At 35.1% G+C, this 17,586-nt stretch overlaps 1 protein-coding gene across 1 annotated transcript; it reads left to right on the top strand.

The window, feature by feature from the left end:
- The first annotated feature begins 1,004 nt into the window (after nt 1-1,004).
- Nucleotides 1,005-17,454, top strand: LOC125816513 (phosphatidylserine decarboxylase proenzyme 2-like). The gene is made up of 21 exons (XM_049496126.1): nt 1,005-1,312; nt 2,136-2,215; nt 3,230-3,254; nt 4,169-4,228; nt 4,710-4,778; nt 6,337-6,429; nt 6,524-6,574; nt 7,221-7,304; nt 7,578-7,669; nt 9,607-9,762; nt 9,905-9,989; nt 10,978-11,089; nt 11,654-11,754; nt 12,588-12,635; nt 13,452-13,598; nt 13,844-13,936; nt 14,091-14,165; nt 14,313-14,405; nt 16,532-16,618; nt 16,709-16,759; nt 17,132-17,454. Exons 1-21 carry the CDS (start codon nt 1,121-1,123, stop codon nt 17,273-17,275), a joined length of 1,938 nt encoding a protein of 645 aa, XP_049352083.1. The 5' UTR covers nt 1,005-1,120; the 3' UTR covers nt 17,276-17,454.
- Nucleotides 17,455-17,586: the final 132 nt, after the last annotated feature.

Genomic DNA, 17,586 nt, shown 5'->3' with positions numbered 1-17,586 from the left:
TCCAAAACCTCGGTGTAGTACAATAGATGAAACAAATGGACCCCAATTTATGCTATGTGCCTTGTATTTTTCTCTTCTTCATTGTCATATGTCCCGTTTGTAACGAACTTTTCAGTCTTCTCTGACCCAATCAATTTGCGTGTTCCTGTTTTTCTCAAGACCAAAATGCCTTATCCTATTTTTGCACTAATTATAATTATAAAATATAAATTTGGTGTTAAAGCTTGTTTTTCTACCTTCAACATTTAAACATTTGTTATAGAGAAAATTAGTGGGGACTGGGGTGAAGAGCATTGATGGACCAGTTACTAATTTGGCTGATGATTAGTGTATTTGACTAGCTTAATTAGCCCGCCCTGCTTCCAGTTTAACCACAATGATAATAATAGTAACAAGCATTACACATGAATGGACATCCATGTGACATGATGGATGTCAATTCTTTCAATCCTGCCTATGGATTTCCATCAAGTGCTATGTTAGGAGAACTAACATTTTAACCAAAAATAAAATAAAATATTCCTTTGTTTTCCTCTTTTGGTGCAAATTTAACGATTTGATAACCTCCACGTGTTCAAATATAACACAAAATAATGAATATGAAAATTATGAATCTTCACGATCTAAACTGACAATTACCATACAAATTTATAGGATAATCTGTTCATCTTTAGCACAATTAGAGTTTTTTTCTTTCTTTCTATTTTTTATACCACTAGATTAATTCAATTTTTTAAGACCTTGCTTGCTCATTAAGAGATGAGCACATGAGATAGAATTGATTTATTTATTTGCATGTCCTTTTTCAATTTTTCCACTAATCAGAATATATTTTTGCACATGCATTAACATTAAATTTAATCTCTTCGATTAAAATTATCTGAAAGAACAATCACTAAATTTTTAAAAGAAAGGGAACACCCGCGCCACTTGAATAAAAATAATGTTATAAAAAGGAAATCGCGTTATATGACCAATGATAGCTAAATAAGAAAACGCAAAGTCGTTTCACCCACTCTGAAGGCAGTGGTCATAGTCAAAACCTTCATTCAACAATCTTTTCATTTTCTTATTATACATTTTGTTCATTTTTCATTAGGCAATTGCAGATACACATAGAATGGGTCATGGAAATTCGAGACAGGATTGCTCCTCCGGCGATTCCGCCGACGGTTCAAAACCGTCGCGGATAAGAAGACTCCGTCGACGGCTTCGCCTGCACAGTCGCCGCAGTTCTACTTCACATCCTCAAACTTCTAAGATCCTTAAGGAGGAAGACTTTGCTGGAATCGCTCTCATCCGGATCATTAGCGTAACTTTCTTTAACTACTACTTTATACGAATTTTGTACATTTTTACGCTCTCTGCTAGATATAATGCGAATATGTTTACGTTCTGTGTGTGAATTTGTATTTACGCGTAAGTTCTGGAAAAGTCCTTTATGTAGGTAATTCCTTCATATCTTTGCTGAATTTCATACACACTTTGGTCTTTGGTAAATGTAAAGTATATTCGTATTTACGCGTTTTTTTTCAAGTTCTGAAAAGAATCAGTGCGCAACTTGTTGCAACTAATCTCTACGAATTTTGTACATAATTGGGTAAATGTTACACATATATGCATGTTGAGCGTGTGTAATGGCGGAGTTAGAATTTTCAATAAGTGGGTTCAAAATCTGTAGAAATAGACACACGAAGTAGCCAAAGGGGGTTTGACATCTATAATATATACATAAAAAAATATTTTAACCATATATAAATAATATAATTTTCCGCTGAAGGGGGTTCGGATTAACCCCTTAGTACAAGGTGGCTCCGCCTCTGAGCATGTGAATACACTACACATTTATAAATATTTTAAGTTTTGAAAAGATACAGAGTTTAACTTTCTCTAACTAATTTGCAAATTTTGCAAAAAATTTACACTCAGTCTTATAGATGAATATTTATGCATAAATATATTGTGTGCTATATGTATGCTTGTTTAAGTTTTGAAAGGATGCAGAGTGTAGTATTCTGTAACTAATCCTACAAAGTTTGCAAAAAATTGTACACAATCTGGTAAATGTAATACATATTGTGTGTATTAAGATTTAAGTTACACATATGTATGAACTTGTGGTTACTTTGTTTCAGGCTGAGATGAAATTTAAGGACAAATGGCTAGCGTGTATTACTCTTGGTGAACAAACTTTTCGCACTCATGTGTCTGATCAGTTAAGTACACGTGCCTGCAGATAGTTGCTTGGTAGTGAATTTGTGTCTTCAACAATGTTCACAGTACATGCACACAGATAAAACATGTATATTGCATAAACATAATTTGAGAATTCACTTCTGCCACTTCTTGTAATCCACAGTTTTAGTTAGGGATGGGGGTTGCTTATGCTATTTGTTGCTCAGTATGTTGGGTGTGAGTACAATGATCAAAGGTTGCTTAGAATTATTTCAACAATTTAAGGATAATTTGCGAAAAATGAAACTAGCTTTTACCTGAAGTATTCTAAATCTCGAGAAGAAAAACAAAGATGAATGAGTTTAAGTTATGATGTACCAGTTTTATTTAACAGAACTGCTTTTGAGATGTGAGCAAGCAAGTGATGAACAAATTTTGAGTTTACCCTTGGGTCTTATATTTTGTTGGAGCTGGACAATTGAATAAATGAAAAAGAGTTAGAACTTTTACGAGGTTCTTTATACCTGCCTGGATACTTCAAAATGCACTAACAGTAACAGACATGAAAAGTGACTGTTTCATCTAGAATTGCAGCAGGAAAACTTGTGCACGTTGTAAATATTTTGGAGCAAAAAGTTGGAAAATTGCTTCTAATCTTCTGCTTATCTTACAACAGTTCAGAGTGTTATTATCTTGATGTGCTGTATAGTGTATAGAGATTCTTGTTATCTTTGGAATTTTGCTTGCTTTGGATCATATTTCTCCAGAAAATGATAATGTGCCAAGTATGATTTGCACAAAAGTACACCATCTCCTTGTTATTTGGCATTCTTATCAATCTGCAACTGCATTTTATGTATTATAAACTGTAACTTCTGGAAGAAGGCTTATCGATTCTTGCCTAGGAGATGTATATGACACATTTCACTTGATTTTCTCCAGCCATTCTACAATGTTGAAAAAGTAAAAAGGGCATAGTTGTGCTTGGCTTCCTTACTTTTCACACCACAAATTAGTGATTATGTTTCTTTTTGTTCTGTAAATTTCTTTGCAGAACTGACAAGCCGACCTGGAACTCAGTGAGTAAACACTTTTTTTTTTTACATCTACTATAAGTTGCTTGTGAAATAACATATATATTTTTAATATGATCAATGCACATATAGCTGAAGCTGATAAAACATTTTTGGCCACAATTATTGTTGCTTCCCCACATTGATTAAATACACTCACTTATTTAAGATGCTTATGGTGATTGTAGAATTTAAAATTTTCAGTCCTTGTACATGCAAAAGTTTCCTTGTGGGTAGGCGTTGAGTGATCTTTCTAGTGTTTAACTTACCTTTTGTTTATCAAGCCCGAGCAAAGTATGATAACTGAAGTCTAGTTAGGCATGTTACAGTGGGCTTGCACTGACATTGCAATCCTGGGAATCTTTGTTCTGCTCAATACACACTTGTCTTGGTTCTACCATCTCATTACATTAGAGTGTTGCGTTCTCGATTAAGCTATCTGTGAGAGAACCTGATCATTCAAGTAAAATCATAAGAAATGAGTAAATAACCCAAGATCCTTATAAGTTCCTTTAGAAACCTTTATACCTCCTCCCTAACTATATCTGATATGGGCCATTGTATATCTCTGTCAACTTTCTGAATGTGCTAGGATTCATGCGTGAAATGAAAATTGAACTTACAGGGAGGGAATGCGAGCTTAAAGTTTGTTGTGATGCCATGTAAAAGAATTTAAGCACCCAACAAGTTTTTTTAGGGGAATGTGCAAGCTATGTGTGAATTAGCCCAAATTTTTGTAAGCCCCTTTGCTGTTCATTTATCTGATGGGACACATTGTATATTTCAAACACATCCAAATTCTAGAGAGGATAATGGCAAATTCTAGAAGCCATTTTGACCTTCTTTAGTTTCTTCTTTAAATAATTAATAAGCTATCTGTGTCAGATTTTGCTGATATTTTTTAACCTTAACTTCTATAGGAAAAGAAGCTTCTTTTGGAAAAACACGGAGCACATCTTGCAAGAATATCTGTTTTTGAGGTGCGTCATACTTGTGGTTGTGAAAATAGTTTGTATCTCTTGCTAGTTAAATTTGACCATTTTAAGTCTGAAAAAGGTGAATGGAGGAGCTTGATAATTTCTGGTCATCATGGTTCATGCTGAGAATGTTATTGGTAAAACAAAATTAGGATATATGCTTTCTGTCATTCCAATCATTCATGAATTATGTAGCATCCTGAGATTTATATACAGTTCTCAGGGACAAGATTAAACCTCATCTTTATCTTGATATGCTAGGAACCAGAATACTCTTTGTTGATTTTTTGTTCCCAATTGTGTTCCTTAAGATTTCTGGAGGAAGATATTGTTGTTTCATTTTCATCTTTGCATTATGTTGCACTTGGAAATGCCAATATTGGTTTTATCCTACTAGTTGTTACTAAAAGAGAAAAAAACATAAAAAGTAAGAGAAAATCCTCATAAATTACTCACTACTGATTTTATTTTATTTATGGTACAGACCAATAGACTTTCAAGGAACAATCTGATCGGTTACTGTGAGGTTGATCTACTTGAATTTCTGTCTCAGGTGAGTTGCTCTTGAGATTGAGAAAATATCTGCAACAAGTGGCACTGTATTTGTCATGTTTATGTTGTTAACCATGGATTAATCATTTGTACTATAACCGTGCAAGTTCTTGGGTTTACTTGTTTGTAAGAATCATCTTATTTTAATATATAGTATGATAAAATGGCTAACTCTCCTTCCCCCAAGGCCTAGCTCAAGTGGCAAAAGGTGGATGATTTGTGACTTAAGTAGCAGGTTCAAGCCCCACACCATGCAAAGCGAAGCTTGGTATTTAAGTGGAGAAGGGTAGAGGGGCGGGCCCATTATCCACCGAGTTTAGAAGGCTGTGATTGGTCCAAAGGGCGGGTCACCGGCGGATTTCTCGGTTATCAAAAATAAAAATAAAAAAAATGGCTAACTCTCCTACTATCATATTCTTCGATTTTACTATCAACTTTTGTTTTCTTTGCTTCGGTCATCGTACTATTTGTTGTTTCTACTGCTCTTTTCTCCATTATTTTCTCTATGGTTTCTTCACTACTGTATTTCCTTGTCTTACTGATTTTGATAATCTTTACTTGAACTGAGGGTCTATTGGAAACAACCGCTCTACTTTCACAATAGGGGTAAGGCTGCATATACACCATTGATATGTTGTTGTTATTAGACAAAATGGGATTTGTGTTTTCATTTTGGTTTGCTTTGTAAGGTTATGTCATAGGGAAATTAGAACATCTGTTACAGAGAGGGCAAATCCACTTATCGAGGACACATTCCTCAAATTGTACTCACATAACAATGTGAATAAATTCTGAATCCTCATTTCTTATAAAGCTTACTGAACTAAGAATTTGTGTGATTTGCCCTATATCAATTATGTATTTGCGCTTTTCAATGTTATATGTGATAAGAGGTAGACTAAAGGTGGCCTTTAATGACAAGTCTTAGGAATTTGGAAAAACTTGTTAAAAGCAACTTCAAATAGCAGTTATCACTTTCACTATGCTTGGATTTTGTAAGATAAAATATGGAAGCGGCTTGGTCTTCACTATGCTTAGGTTTTGTAGCATTTTAGTGGTTACCACTTCAAATAGCAGTTACTTTCATCAAGTATTTGGATAATTCTGTAGCCTGCAAGTCTCATACTGTCATACGTCCAAAGTAGGGTGTTAACCAGTGCAAGAGCAAGGATGTTATATCAAGATTGATGTAGTTTCATAAGATAATGCTTTTAGAAGTTTTTACTTGTAAGTATTAACAGAACTACAGCAGCCCGTTGGCTTGTTAAAAATGTAGATATAGTGTATGGAGCTGCATTCCGTAGATTGCAATATTTGCACCTTTCCTCTACTTGGAGAAATCTATTCTGTTGTCAAAGGGATCTACTAAAAGTATACCATGCTTTCAGATGTATCGCACACTTCTTGTGGTTAATCTATGTCTGCTGAATAGTAACTTCAATTTTTTGGATTGTTAAATGTGGGCTTGTGGCCTAGTCCCTAATCATGAAATCAGGTTTTTCTTCTCTTTCGCAAACCAACCCTTAGCCCAATGCTTAAGAGAATAACTTATCTTGCAGGATTGCAGTTCTGATAATGAGGTTTTTGACTTATTAGACCCATCATCCGCCTCCACAATTGTTGGCCGTATATCTATTTCATGTTGCATTGAGGTTTGTATTCGCTGGGGACCCATCTACTTTTAATTACTTATGGTAGGTTTCTTTAGGCCCTCATCCCTGATATGTGATTACATTTTCTTGGCAGGACCCCGTTGAGACGGAGAAAACCTTTGTTAGGCGCATCTTATCTATAGTGGTATGTGAAAACTTTACCTATGCTGTCATTCTGGTTGACAGTGATCTGTTAGTGGATCCTTATTTCTGAAGAACAATGCAGTGTAAGCTGGCTAGAAACTGTTTCACCTATATAGGCGTGTCCCTCATTCAACCTTTTTCTTTTTTGTTTCTTGATTCATCAAAAAGAACTGGTGTAATCTTTTCTCTTTCTCTCTCTCTCTCTCTCTTTAAAAAAATTATCAAGATCATCCTATGCATATCACACATATAGGGGCTCAATTTTAAAAAAAGTTGCGATTAAGTATCCAAAAATCATCCATATATCGGAAGAAAAGTGGTATTGAATCATTGTGTTGTGCAATGTGGACCATCCCCTGTTCTGTCTCTTTCACTTTCCACACTGGGCCCTTCACTCCTTTGGAAGTTGTATTGGTTCTTTCTGACCAGGTTGACCAAAAAATGTACTCATTTCCCTTGTCATCAAAATTAAAAAAAACACTCATTTCTTTCTGTTAAAAGAGAGAAGGTAAGTAAAGGTCATTTGCTTACATTATGTAAATAATTTTCAGTTTATTATAATATACACACTCTCAGTTGCTTCTCTGTTCTTATTACTGTTTGGTAATGAGATGATTTGTGAATTTGAGATTTGTTGTTCTTTGCAGGACTGTAATGAAGACGGAGAGCTTTCGTTGGATGAGTTCTCTGATTTGATTGATGCGTTTGGAAATAAACTGGCAGCTGAGAAGGTTCGCATCTGAAGAGTATCTTGAGTTCTGATTGTAGTTCTTTTAGAGCCTCTCATGCAACACGTTGTTGGACTTGATTTCTAGTCTAGATCACATCCTGTTCAGAATGTGATTTTAATAATGACCTTTTCTCAGCATAATATAGTTGCGTTTTTTGAAAAGATACTAAAAACCTGCAGAGAATTCTGGATACATATTTTGTAATTTATTTAGCCAAGGCACACCTTGTATTTTCTGTGAAGACTGCTTAGCAATCTATATTCTGTTTGTCAGAAAGAGGAGATATTCAAGCAAGCTGACAAAAACGGGGATGGTGTTGTTAGCTTGGATGAGTTAGCCACACTTCTGGCGATACAAAATGAAAAGTAAGGCCTTGTAAAATTTGCATTCCTGGAATCAAATGTGATTATTTCTAGGAATCCTTTCAATGTTCAGGTTTAATGAACTTCAGTGTCTAAATGAGTTCTTTTTTATTTGTGTTACTCCACTATTTAATTAAGTGAGACTTTTGTAGTTCTAGCAATGAGGAGGCAGGGAACTGAGAGAAAAGTGGGGAAGGGGAATGACCAATGGGAACTCCAAAAGGAAACTATTCTCTTGTCCTAATAACGTATGCAAATGTCACATGGATCCCATTTGTTAATTTATAATTGTCTGACTAAAGAGTTGGGGAGAAGAGTTAAATTTCTATGTGATGTTTCCTTAGTGTCTTTGCAAGGGTTTGTTCAAGCTTTTATATAGTATCTTCTGCAGAAAGGAAAATGTGAGCCACCATCATAAAATAGGTGTACAAGACTCTTCATTTCTTAAAAAGGATATCCCAACAAATATATGCTTAGGGTGAAAACTATTAGCAACCATCACAAAATAGAAGCACAAGGCTTCCTTTGTTAAAGGGAACATTCTGACGAAGTATTGAAACTTCATGATGTACGATCACTTTAGATACTTCATAGCAACTAAAGTAAAGTTAGCTGAAGGTAGTTAGTAATGAATAAAATGGATGAAAACCAAAAGTTACTATGTGTGCCTTTGACACAAGTTTTAGCTTAGAAAGTTAGTTCTTACTATCTTGCCGATCTTATAACCAGTGACGGATTTAGGATTTTAAAGTTGTGGGTGCTCTCTTAGCTTAATGGTGGTGGAGAAAATTTTCACTAAAGGAGTTCAAAAGATATATAAAAAAAACATGTAGAGAGTGAGAGTCAAACTCAGGCTCAGCAACACTAAAACAACCTTAAGCACCCACCATGAGCCATTGGACCAATCAATCCACTTGCTTACTGGGTGCTCTATGTTAATTTTATACCAATGCTTCTCAATTTTTACATAGATATATAGTCTGATACAAGATTAATGGGTGCTCGAGCACCCGACGGACACTATGTGGGTCCGCCCCTGCTTATAACTATTCTATAGAAAGCTTACCTTTTCCCTTTGTAGGCATCCCTCAATCACATAACACTCTGATAGCACTTTCCAATTCCACCATCTGATTTTAATTTTGTGAACAGCATCTTCATTTATCATTCCATTTTCTTGAAACAATATTCCTAGACATGAGTGCTATGTGATAGAAGGATGCCTATCAAAGTGTAAGGTAGGTTCTATGGAACAATTGTAAGACCGGCAAGGTTGTAGTGAATGTTGGACTGCTAAAGTCAAACATATCCACAAAACGAGTATTGCATAGATGGCAATGCTAAGATGGATGTGCGGTCATACAAGATTAGATAAGATTTAAAATGACCACATTGGTTGCACCATACAGAAGTTGAAGAAGAATTGCTTAGTTTTGTATTATTTATAGGTAATATCTACTTCTTCTACTACTACTACTATTATTATTATTTAACTCATTTTTATTTTATTTGGTATAATGATGACATGAATTGAGATTAAATGGAGAAGTGAAGATTTATATAACCGACCCAACTTGTTTAGGACTGAAGCGTAGTTGTTGTTTTATCTTGCTCTATCATGTGAAAAAAAACATAGTTGTCTTTAAACTCTTTTATATGGTGGCATGTAGCCTGAAAGGTTGTTAACGGGACAATTTTTCTTTAACAATGTACATGAGAATGGATAGAAGTGGGAGACACATAAATTTTTTTTATCTAGAGATGATCAGAAACCTCCTTGTGAAGTTATCTTGTCAATATCTTTTTTGGACATTCCTAAACTTTTATCCAGAGTTCTATGCCTCAAGAGAAGATTTCTCTTTTTTAGAAGATATAACTACTTCTGTTGCTGGCTTCATGTTCTTATATTCTCCTGTTGACTCAATGTTCTTCTCTTGCAGGGAACCAATAATTAATTGCTGTCCAGTTTGTGGCGAAGTTCTTGAAGTTTCGGATGGGTTGAATAACATGATTCATATGACCCTGTGTTTTGATGACGGGACTGGGAATCAGGTTATGACAGGAGGATTCTTGACCGATAAGGAGGCTTCAAGTGGGTGAGAATTATGCAACTTTTCTGAGTCTAATTATTTCTAATAAAATTACTTACCTCTTGATTATTATATTATTTTTTGATATTCTTCTGATTTTTTTAAAAATGAAATATTGAAGTTCACGTACTTGTATAATTCTGTGTAGATGGATGTTCAAACTGAGTGAATGGGCCCATTTTTCAACTTTTGATATCGGTTTAAGGTCTGGTTCAAGTGCTTCACATATCTTGGTATTCTCTCATACTCACTCCATTCCTCACAAGAAATGTTCCTCACCTTTCTGGTATGCAATATGGAACTAACAGCCTTTTTCCCGTAGAAACTGAGTGAAGGATCTTAGACATTAAAGTGTGCTTTATTTGCCTTGTCTTCTTACATGCTTTATCGGAAAGACCAATTGGCTTTTCCTCTTTTGCTGACTTCAGCCGTATGCATTGCAATTAGATATCGTCTTTAACACTGTTTTGATATGCTATTCAAAATTGACAAGGTGCGGAAGGCAGGACCAAATGTCTTACAAGTAGGGACTTTTCCTGTGTTTTCTCTCTGGATCTGGTATCACATTTTAATTTCAGATTGTGTTTCTAAACCATTTTTGCATGTTTTACTTCATAAAGCTGATGAAATGGGCCTTCTTGAAATTATCACCTAGCAGTAACAGAGTGTTGGATATCTATTGGTAACTCTACCTATTTTGAAGTATCACTGCAGATTCCTTGGCAATATTCAGATGGTAAATTAAGTAGCTTCTAACACTGTTGCTGTGCTAGAAGTGTGTATTCTAGCTCTTGGGCAAAACCTGTTGGTGTTCAATTCCTTTATATTTGTATTTTCATCCTGTTATCAATTTAGCGTTCTCTCGTGAATTCTGAAGTGCCGTATATGATTCCATTGCTAGCAAAAGTTATTACTTTGAATTGGCTGAAGATTTGGTATCATTTCTTCCTTTGAGACTCACCTTCTTTTGAATCTTTACATTTAATATCTCTTGGAAATAATCACTGTCTGATGGCTCACCTATTTCTCCTTGGCCCTTTACTGCATTCGTGTAAGATTTATAAAGAGCAACTGGATGTTTGTTTCTTTTGTTAATTCATTCTCTCGTTCTTTTGCCTTACATGCAATTTCTGGCAGAAGAGTCTGAGAATTAGAACATGCTGGAGGAAAAGGTTCTTTTGTCCTCTGATGGCATCTGATGTTGCATCTTTGCTTTGTTAGGTTTATGACCGCCGAAAGAAAAGGCTAGTGGAAGAAATAATTGATCGGAAGATAGTCTTGTCAATGAGGGCTATCTATCAGTCTAAATTTGGCCTTGGCCTTATGGATAATGGTATGCTTTTGACTTAATCACTTATTAATATCTTCAATTGTAAGAAGCAATTTCGTATATATGTTCCATCCATATATAAGCCTATATATGTATATCCATCTTGTTCGTCCCTATGATGTAGATTAGTTTCAGTTTTTGGCCCATACTTGAAATAGCTTCTTCAGCCTTCGGTTTTCAAAAACATAATGGTTTCAGTCCATCTTTAATATATGTATCTCAATCTGTTAGAGATCAGGGATATTTGGTTGCTCCCCATAGTCGAAAACTAAAAGAAGTACAAACAGAAAGCAAACACATCAGAATAAGCTTGATCAATCCAATGCACTTTATTTGATTATTGTTCACATAATCAACATTGCATGGGCCAAAAATTCGTTTTTTCATGGAAAGAGGAAATTATCTGATGCTGATTTGGTATTACCAAACTTCCCCATCATCCTATCTGTTTTCCTTATCTACTTAAGAAATGTACAGTGAGTATCTAGTTAGAGTTAATAAATTGCGGCCCCATCTTTTCTGCTGTGGATCTTGTTGCTGATTATTACCATTTTAACTTTAGTACAGGTGCAAAAGAAATCTTGCGGAGCCTCTCTGAAAAACAGGGAAAGAAAATGGATTCTGCTGAATCTGCTAAAGAAATACCTAACTTCATTGAATTTTTTAAGGTATCCATCCCAGTTAAATATCAACATCATCATTATGATGTCATAATTAATTCTGATTATATATGGTTCTTCATTCATCCTAGTAGATTCACTAGCTAGCCTAAGCCAACTGCAGTGAGATTCTGTACTTTTTCTTCAATAAATCAATTTTTCTGTAACATCTTATAGCCAACTTTGGAAAAGAAGTTCTATTTTTTGGAGAATTATAATTATTATCCTTTTGCTTTCCCCATTTAATTCACCCAGGCTACTGTTGCAATGAACTATAGGTGGCCTGGAAGAGATTTTGAATGATAAAAGTTACATCTTTGGATTAAATGAAACTTCCTTTCCATGTATCATGTTCAAATAGCTATCCCCTCTATCCTTAAGGGGTCCTTTCCCTTTACACTGAAATCTTGTCCATCTTCCTCATATCGGAAGAAGTTTGCTTCAACACTTCTATTACTTTTGACACTATACAATCAAGCTGGATATGCATCATAAATGATTTTTTGGAGTGCGGAATCCTAGTATGTGTTCATTGCTGTGAAAGAGGAAAACTGGATTGCAAGGCCCTTGATTGAATAGTCTTTTGGTTCTGAAATGGGAAATGAGACAATTCTTTTACCCTCATTATGATCTTAAAAGCCCCAATCTTTAGATGCTGAAGATGAGATCATTTGTTTGGTGATTTGACTGCATGGCTATTTTATGATGAGCATGTTTTGTGCTTGAATTTATTATAATTTCTATATTTCTTGGCGATATCTATGTATAGTTTCTTTTAAAGTTCTTAGAAAATATCTTGTTCTTGTAAATTGCTGTGATTGAATTCAATAGTTCTGTTTCAGGATCAAATAAATATGGATGAAGTCAAGTATCCATTGGAGCAATTTAAGGTACACCAAGACCTTCAGGCAACATGGGCTTTCATTTGAGAGAGTATAGTTTATTCTTTCTTTATTCACTTCAATTCGGTATGCTCCTTGTATATGGAAGCTTCCCATTATCAATGAAACAACACTTGATCTCAAAAAAAAAGCCCTATCTAGGTCTTTGGACTGATTGCAGGAGAATGAACTGATATTAGCAGTGCTATGAATTATGAAAAGAATGAATATAGTATGTCTGTTCCTCTCAAGTCTCATATGCTTCAATTTGGTATTACATATAGAAGAAGTGAGTAGATGAACTGAAGCAATCGTTTCTCATGTCATATTATTGTTTCTGTTAGGAGTAGCTGTAGCTATGAGATGGCAACTTGAAATAAAGCACAATTATTTGGCATACATCAAGTCAAAGATGAAATGTGCAAAATGTTTGCGGTATATTACTTGTTTCAGTTGATTGTTGGTGAAATTTAGACATGGACATACAATCGACTGATGAGTGCATAGTGCATACCAAAAAATAATCTATATCCGGGAAACTTATCAATTATCCGCAAAGCAAATGGGAGTTCCATTTTGTATAAAATGGAAAAATATTTTAAATCAATTCGTCTGTTTGCTATCAGTTAATCTAATTAAAGAGAAAGCTTATACAGTGAGGAAGATTGCCGGTCACTTGGATGTACTTTATCTTGATCAATCCAATGCACTTTATTTTATATGTGATTATTGTTCACATAATTTACTAGTATTGTAAATTTTTAATGAAGTGCTCTCTACCATTGCACATCATTTCTTTGATGGTCTCGTAAATTTGGTTTCCAGACATTCAATGAATTTTTCATAAGAGAGTTGAAGCTTGGTGCAAGACCTATTGCTTTTGTAGAACGTGATGATATTGCTGTATGTGCTGCTGATTGCCGTCTGATGGCATTCAACAGTGTTGCTGATAGTATAAGATGTTGGATCAAGGTAAAACCAATTATTGTTAACAAATGTGTGTTTTTCATTATTTCTGGTAAATATTGTGCTGTTTCTCATGATACCAGTAATGATCGCCTAGGGCAGATTAGTTGCGGTGCCTATACGAATTGCTGATTTTGTTTCTCTTATTTCGCCTTTATGTTTGTGTTTTTTTGATTTCTTAGAAGTTTCAAAAGCTTATTCTCATATACATTGCGATGACAACTACCTTGGTATCTTATGGATTACCTCAGGGTCGAAAGTTTTCCATCCAAGGTCTACTGAATGAAATGTGTTCTAGTGAATTTGCCAATGGAGCTCTAGTGATATTTCGCTTGGCACCACAGGTAGAACTGTTGTGAACCTTCTTCATTGTTGGAGCTATTTCACACTATTAAATATCTCTGTTAAAATTTCTCAATATTAAATTTTTTTGGTTAAGTAAATTTCCAGTGTTGTATTCTGATTTACACCTTTTGGATATGCTGTATCCAAATTCAGGACTATCACCGTTTCCACTTCCCTGTATCTGGAACTATTGAGAAATTTCTTGAACTACCTGGTTGCCTGTATACGGTATGTAGAGTATATTGCTTCTTTGTATGTCGCCTATTTGTTCTTGGCGGTGTATTGCTGCTTCTTTATCAGAGTAATTTTTAAACCCTCCTAAATGATCCATGTTATTCCACCCACCCCACTCCCCTTTTCTTCTCTTTCTTCTAGGTGAATCCTATTGCTGTGAATAGCAAATACTGCAACGTCTTCACAGAGAATAAGAGGGTTGTGTCTATAATTTCCACAGAACACTTTGGAAAGGTATACCATTTTATGCATTTGATTCTAGTCTTAAAAATATATTTTTTTCATGAAAAAGTTATGTACTACTTTGTTATGTTGTCCTGCTGTCTTTTATTGGCCATGCTAAATTTAGAAATAATTAATTCTGATAAACGGTATCAGTAATATGAATGACTTTTAAGCATTTACCCAAAACTTTAAGTTGATGGGTGGAGTAGTTTAGGACTATTATGAGCCCTTTCAAAATCCTTTTACAACTGAAGTAGGGCATTGTGTATCTCTAACACCCTCCTATGCTTATATTCGAATCCTAGAGTTCACACATAGATTGAAGTCCTGTTCTCTCTTCTCTTTGTTTTTTTTTTTTTAAGGGTGATGAACTTAATTTTTAAGAGCCTGAAATGAACTAATAGCTCAAGAGTGGGCTAATGGTAATACTTTGATAAATTGCGGGTATGTCATGGAGCTGAGAAAATGGGTTTACCAGGTTCAAGAGTGACCCTAAATTTGAGAGAATGAACTAACAGGCTAAACGAGTGAGTGTTGGACTTGGAGCAAAGAAATAAACTAAATGGATGGAATTTTTGGGAGAGGTGTGGACAGATATCAAAGTAGGAAATCTATATAGAATTCAGTTGGAAGTATGAAGAAAAAGGGTGTGAAAACAGAATTATGCTAAGAAAATTAGCTTAAATTGACTTGATCACCATGTGGAATCTAACTGTCAAAACCAAAACCATAAGACGATAGGTGGATAGCATATGTCATCGTAAACCTTTGGAAATTTTATGCTTTTATGTTTTAATTTTTTTCAGTAATACCTCCAATTAATGTAATGTGGTTTATTCCTTTACATGAGGAATGAAGTTTTTTCCTGTATTAGTTTTTCTCCTTTCTTTTTACTCTTAAGGGTTAAATTGAGGAGCCCAAATGGTTCCAATTTGGTTGAAAATAGACCTAGAGCGTAGAGTGTCAAACGGGTTGAGGAAGTGGCTGCAGTAGTGATTGAGCTGAGAAAGAAAAACAGAATGATATTCTGTGATACTCCCTCCGTCTCAGTTTATGTGGTACTGTTTGACTTGACACAAAGTTTAAGAAAGAAAGAAAAACTTTTGGAATTTGTGGTCTAAAATAAACCTTAGACATTTGTGTGACTATTAATCATTTCATTAAGGGTGAAAGGGCAATTTTTAAGTAGAATTGTTTCTAATTATATAAAGGTGACATCCCCCCAAGGCCTAGCTCGAGTGGCAAAAGGTGGAGGATTTGTGGCTTAGGTCACAGGTTCAAGCCCCACACCATGCAAAGCGAAGCCCGGTATTTAAGTGGAGAAGGGTAGAGGGGCGGGCTCATTATCCACCGAGTTTAGAAGGCTGTGATTGGTCCAAAGAGCGGGTCACAGGCGGATTTCTCGGTTATAAATTTTTTTATAGAAAGGTGACATTCTTTTTGAGATAGACTAATAAGTAAACTAGGAAAGTGTGTCACATAAATTGGAATTGGGAGAGGGAGTATACCATTAGGAAAGTCTACAGAAAAATGGATGTCTGAGAATATATATATAAGCATCAAACGAAGTAACCACAATCTCTTTGATATGCCATCCGAAGTGGACATTTTAAATATCTGAAAATTCAGAATGATACATCTATTCTCCTCTTTATCAGTAAGAGGTTTTTGATTATTATCTTACAACATTTCTCTCATTAGGCTGTGTTTGGTCAAAGCAATGGATCTAGTGACCTATCTCATTGACACGGTTATCAGATCCAGGCCACTTTGTTTGTGTGACTCCTATTTTGAAGTTCCTTTTTGATGGATTTGCTCATCTTTAGAAAATTTCCACGTGAGCATAACTCGATGCTCTATCAATCTATCTTGATATCATCTCCTTGCGGCTATTTTTAATAGTCATTAATGTGTTTTGTCTCTAAGGTGTTGTGTAATCTTCTCACTAAAGCTTCAATCCTTCCATTTTCTGTCTATAGGAGCTCTAAATATACTTGTTACAAATGCTTAATTGCTTGTACCCGTCTAAGTTGAGTCAACAATTCTGACTTGTTAGCTCAGACATTGAATTCTATGACCTTACTGTGTTTCATTATGCTCAATTGGTGAAAGAAGCTTTGGTTAATTGACTGCAGGTTGCATTTGTTGCAATTGGAGCAACAATGGTTGGTAGCATTAATTTCTCTAAAAAGGAGGGCGACTATGTGAGAAAAGGGGATGAGGTTCGGTACTTGTGATGTTAGGCTTTTGCTGTCTGAGAATTAAATGATCCTGTTTGACGTCTAATTCACATTTCTTTTTCGTGATTGCAGTTTGGATATTTTTCTTTTGGTGGAAGTACAGTAATTTGTGTCTTTGAAAAGGTAGGTCACCAAGATTTTTCTTTCTAGTGGGAAAACTCCATTTTGCAAGATGTGGATGTGCAAGTGGAAGATTAGACAGATTAAAATGACCACATTCACAGAAGCTTTAGAGATCGTGAACTTTTTAGGGAGTGATGGTGAATTACTTGCCTCATATATTAGCCACCTTACGATGTTCACTCCAAAAACATTTTGTGTCTATACGTAGGATTTTTCACCCTTCCCTTCTCTCGTTTGTCTATTGTGTCCAATTTAAGTCTCTACATCTGGAAGAGGGAGTAGTAAACAACAAATATGGAAATATCTTGTTTTATGAAATTTAACTATCCTGCTGTTCAGTGATTTTGGCATCTAATCAGTTGAAATATACAGGATTCCATAAGGATAGATGAGGATCTCTTGGAAAATAGTGGAAGATCACTAGAGACCTTGGTATCAGTAGGAATGCAGTTGGGTGTCTCCGTAAAGAAGCAGGGTAACGTGAAGCTGCCAAATTTAAGAAACCTTTCATTATGAGTTTGATATCTTTGTCAACTGTGTAGAGATTAGTCCTAGATTGGACGAATTATTCAAGCTGATTATTGTGCTTAGTTTGTAACTTTTATGGCTTGTCTGCTAAATTATGTTAATTAGTAATTTCCTTCATTTTTCATGAATGAATATACTAATAACATGAATTAGCATTTGCTATCGTTCATTACTGCGATTAAATTGTCATTTCTTATGATGTAGAATGCACGGTATGTTATAACTTGTCACTAGCACTTGTTTTAAGAAAATGTTACATTCTGTACACTGATAATGGATCTTGTCTACATGTAGTTTTG

The sequence above is a fragment of the Solanum verrucosum genome, unplaced genomic scaffold (genome assembly GCF_900185275.1).
Source record: "Solanum verrucosum unplaced genomic scaffold, falcon-dt-bn FXZP01000261.1, whole genome shotgun sequence".
In the NCBI taxonomy this organism is placed as follows: Eukaryota; Viridiplantae; Streptophyta; class Magnoliopsida; order Solanales; family Solanaceae; genus Solanum; species Solanum verrucosum.
This window is presented reverse-complemented; position numbering and strand designations above follow the sequence as displayed.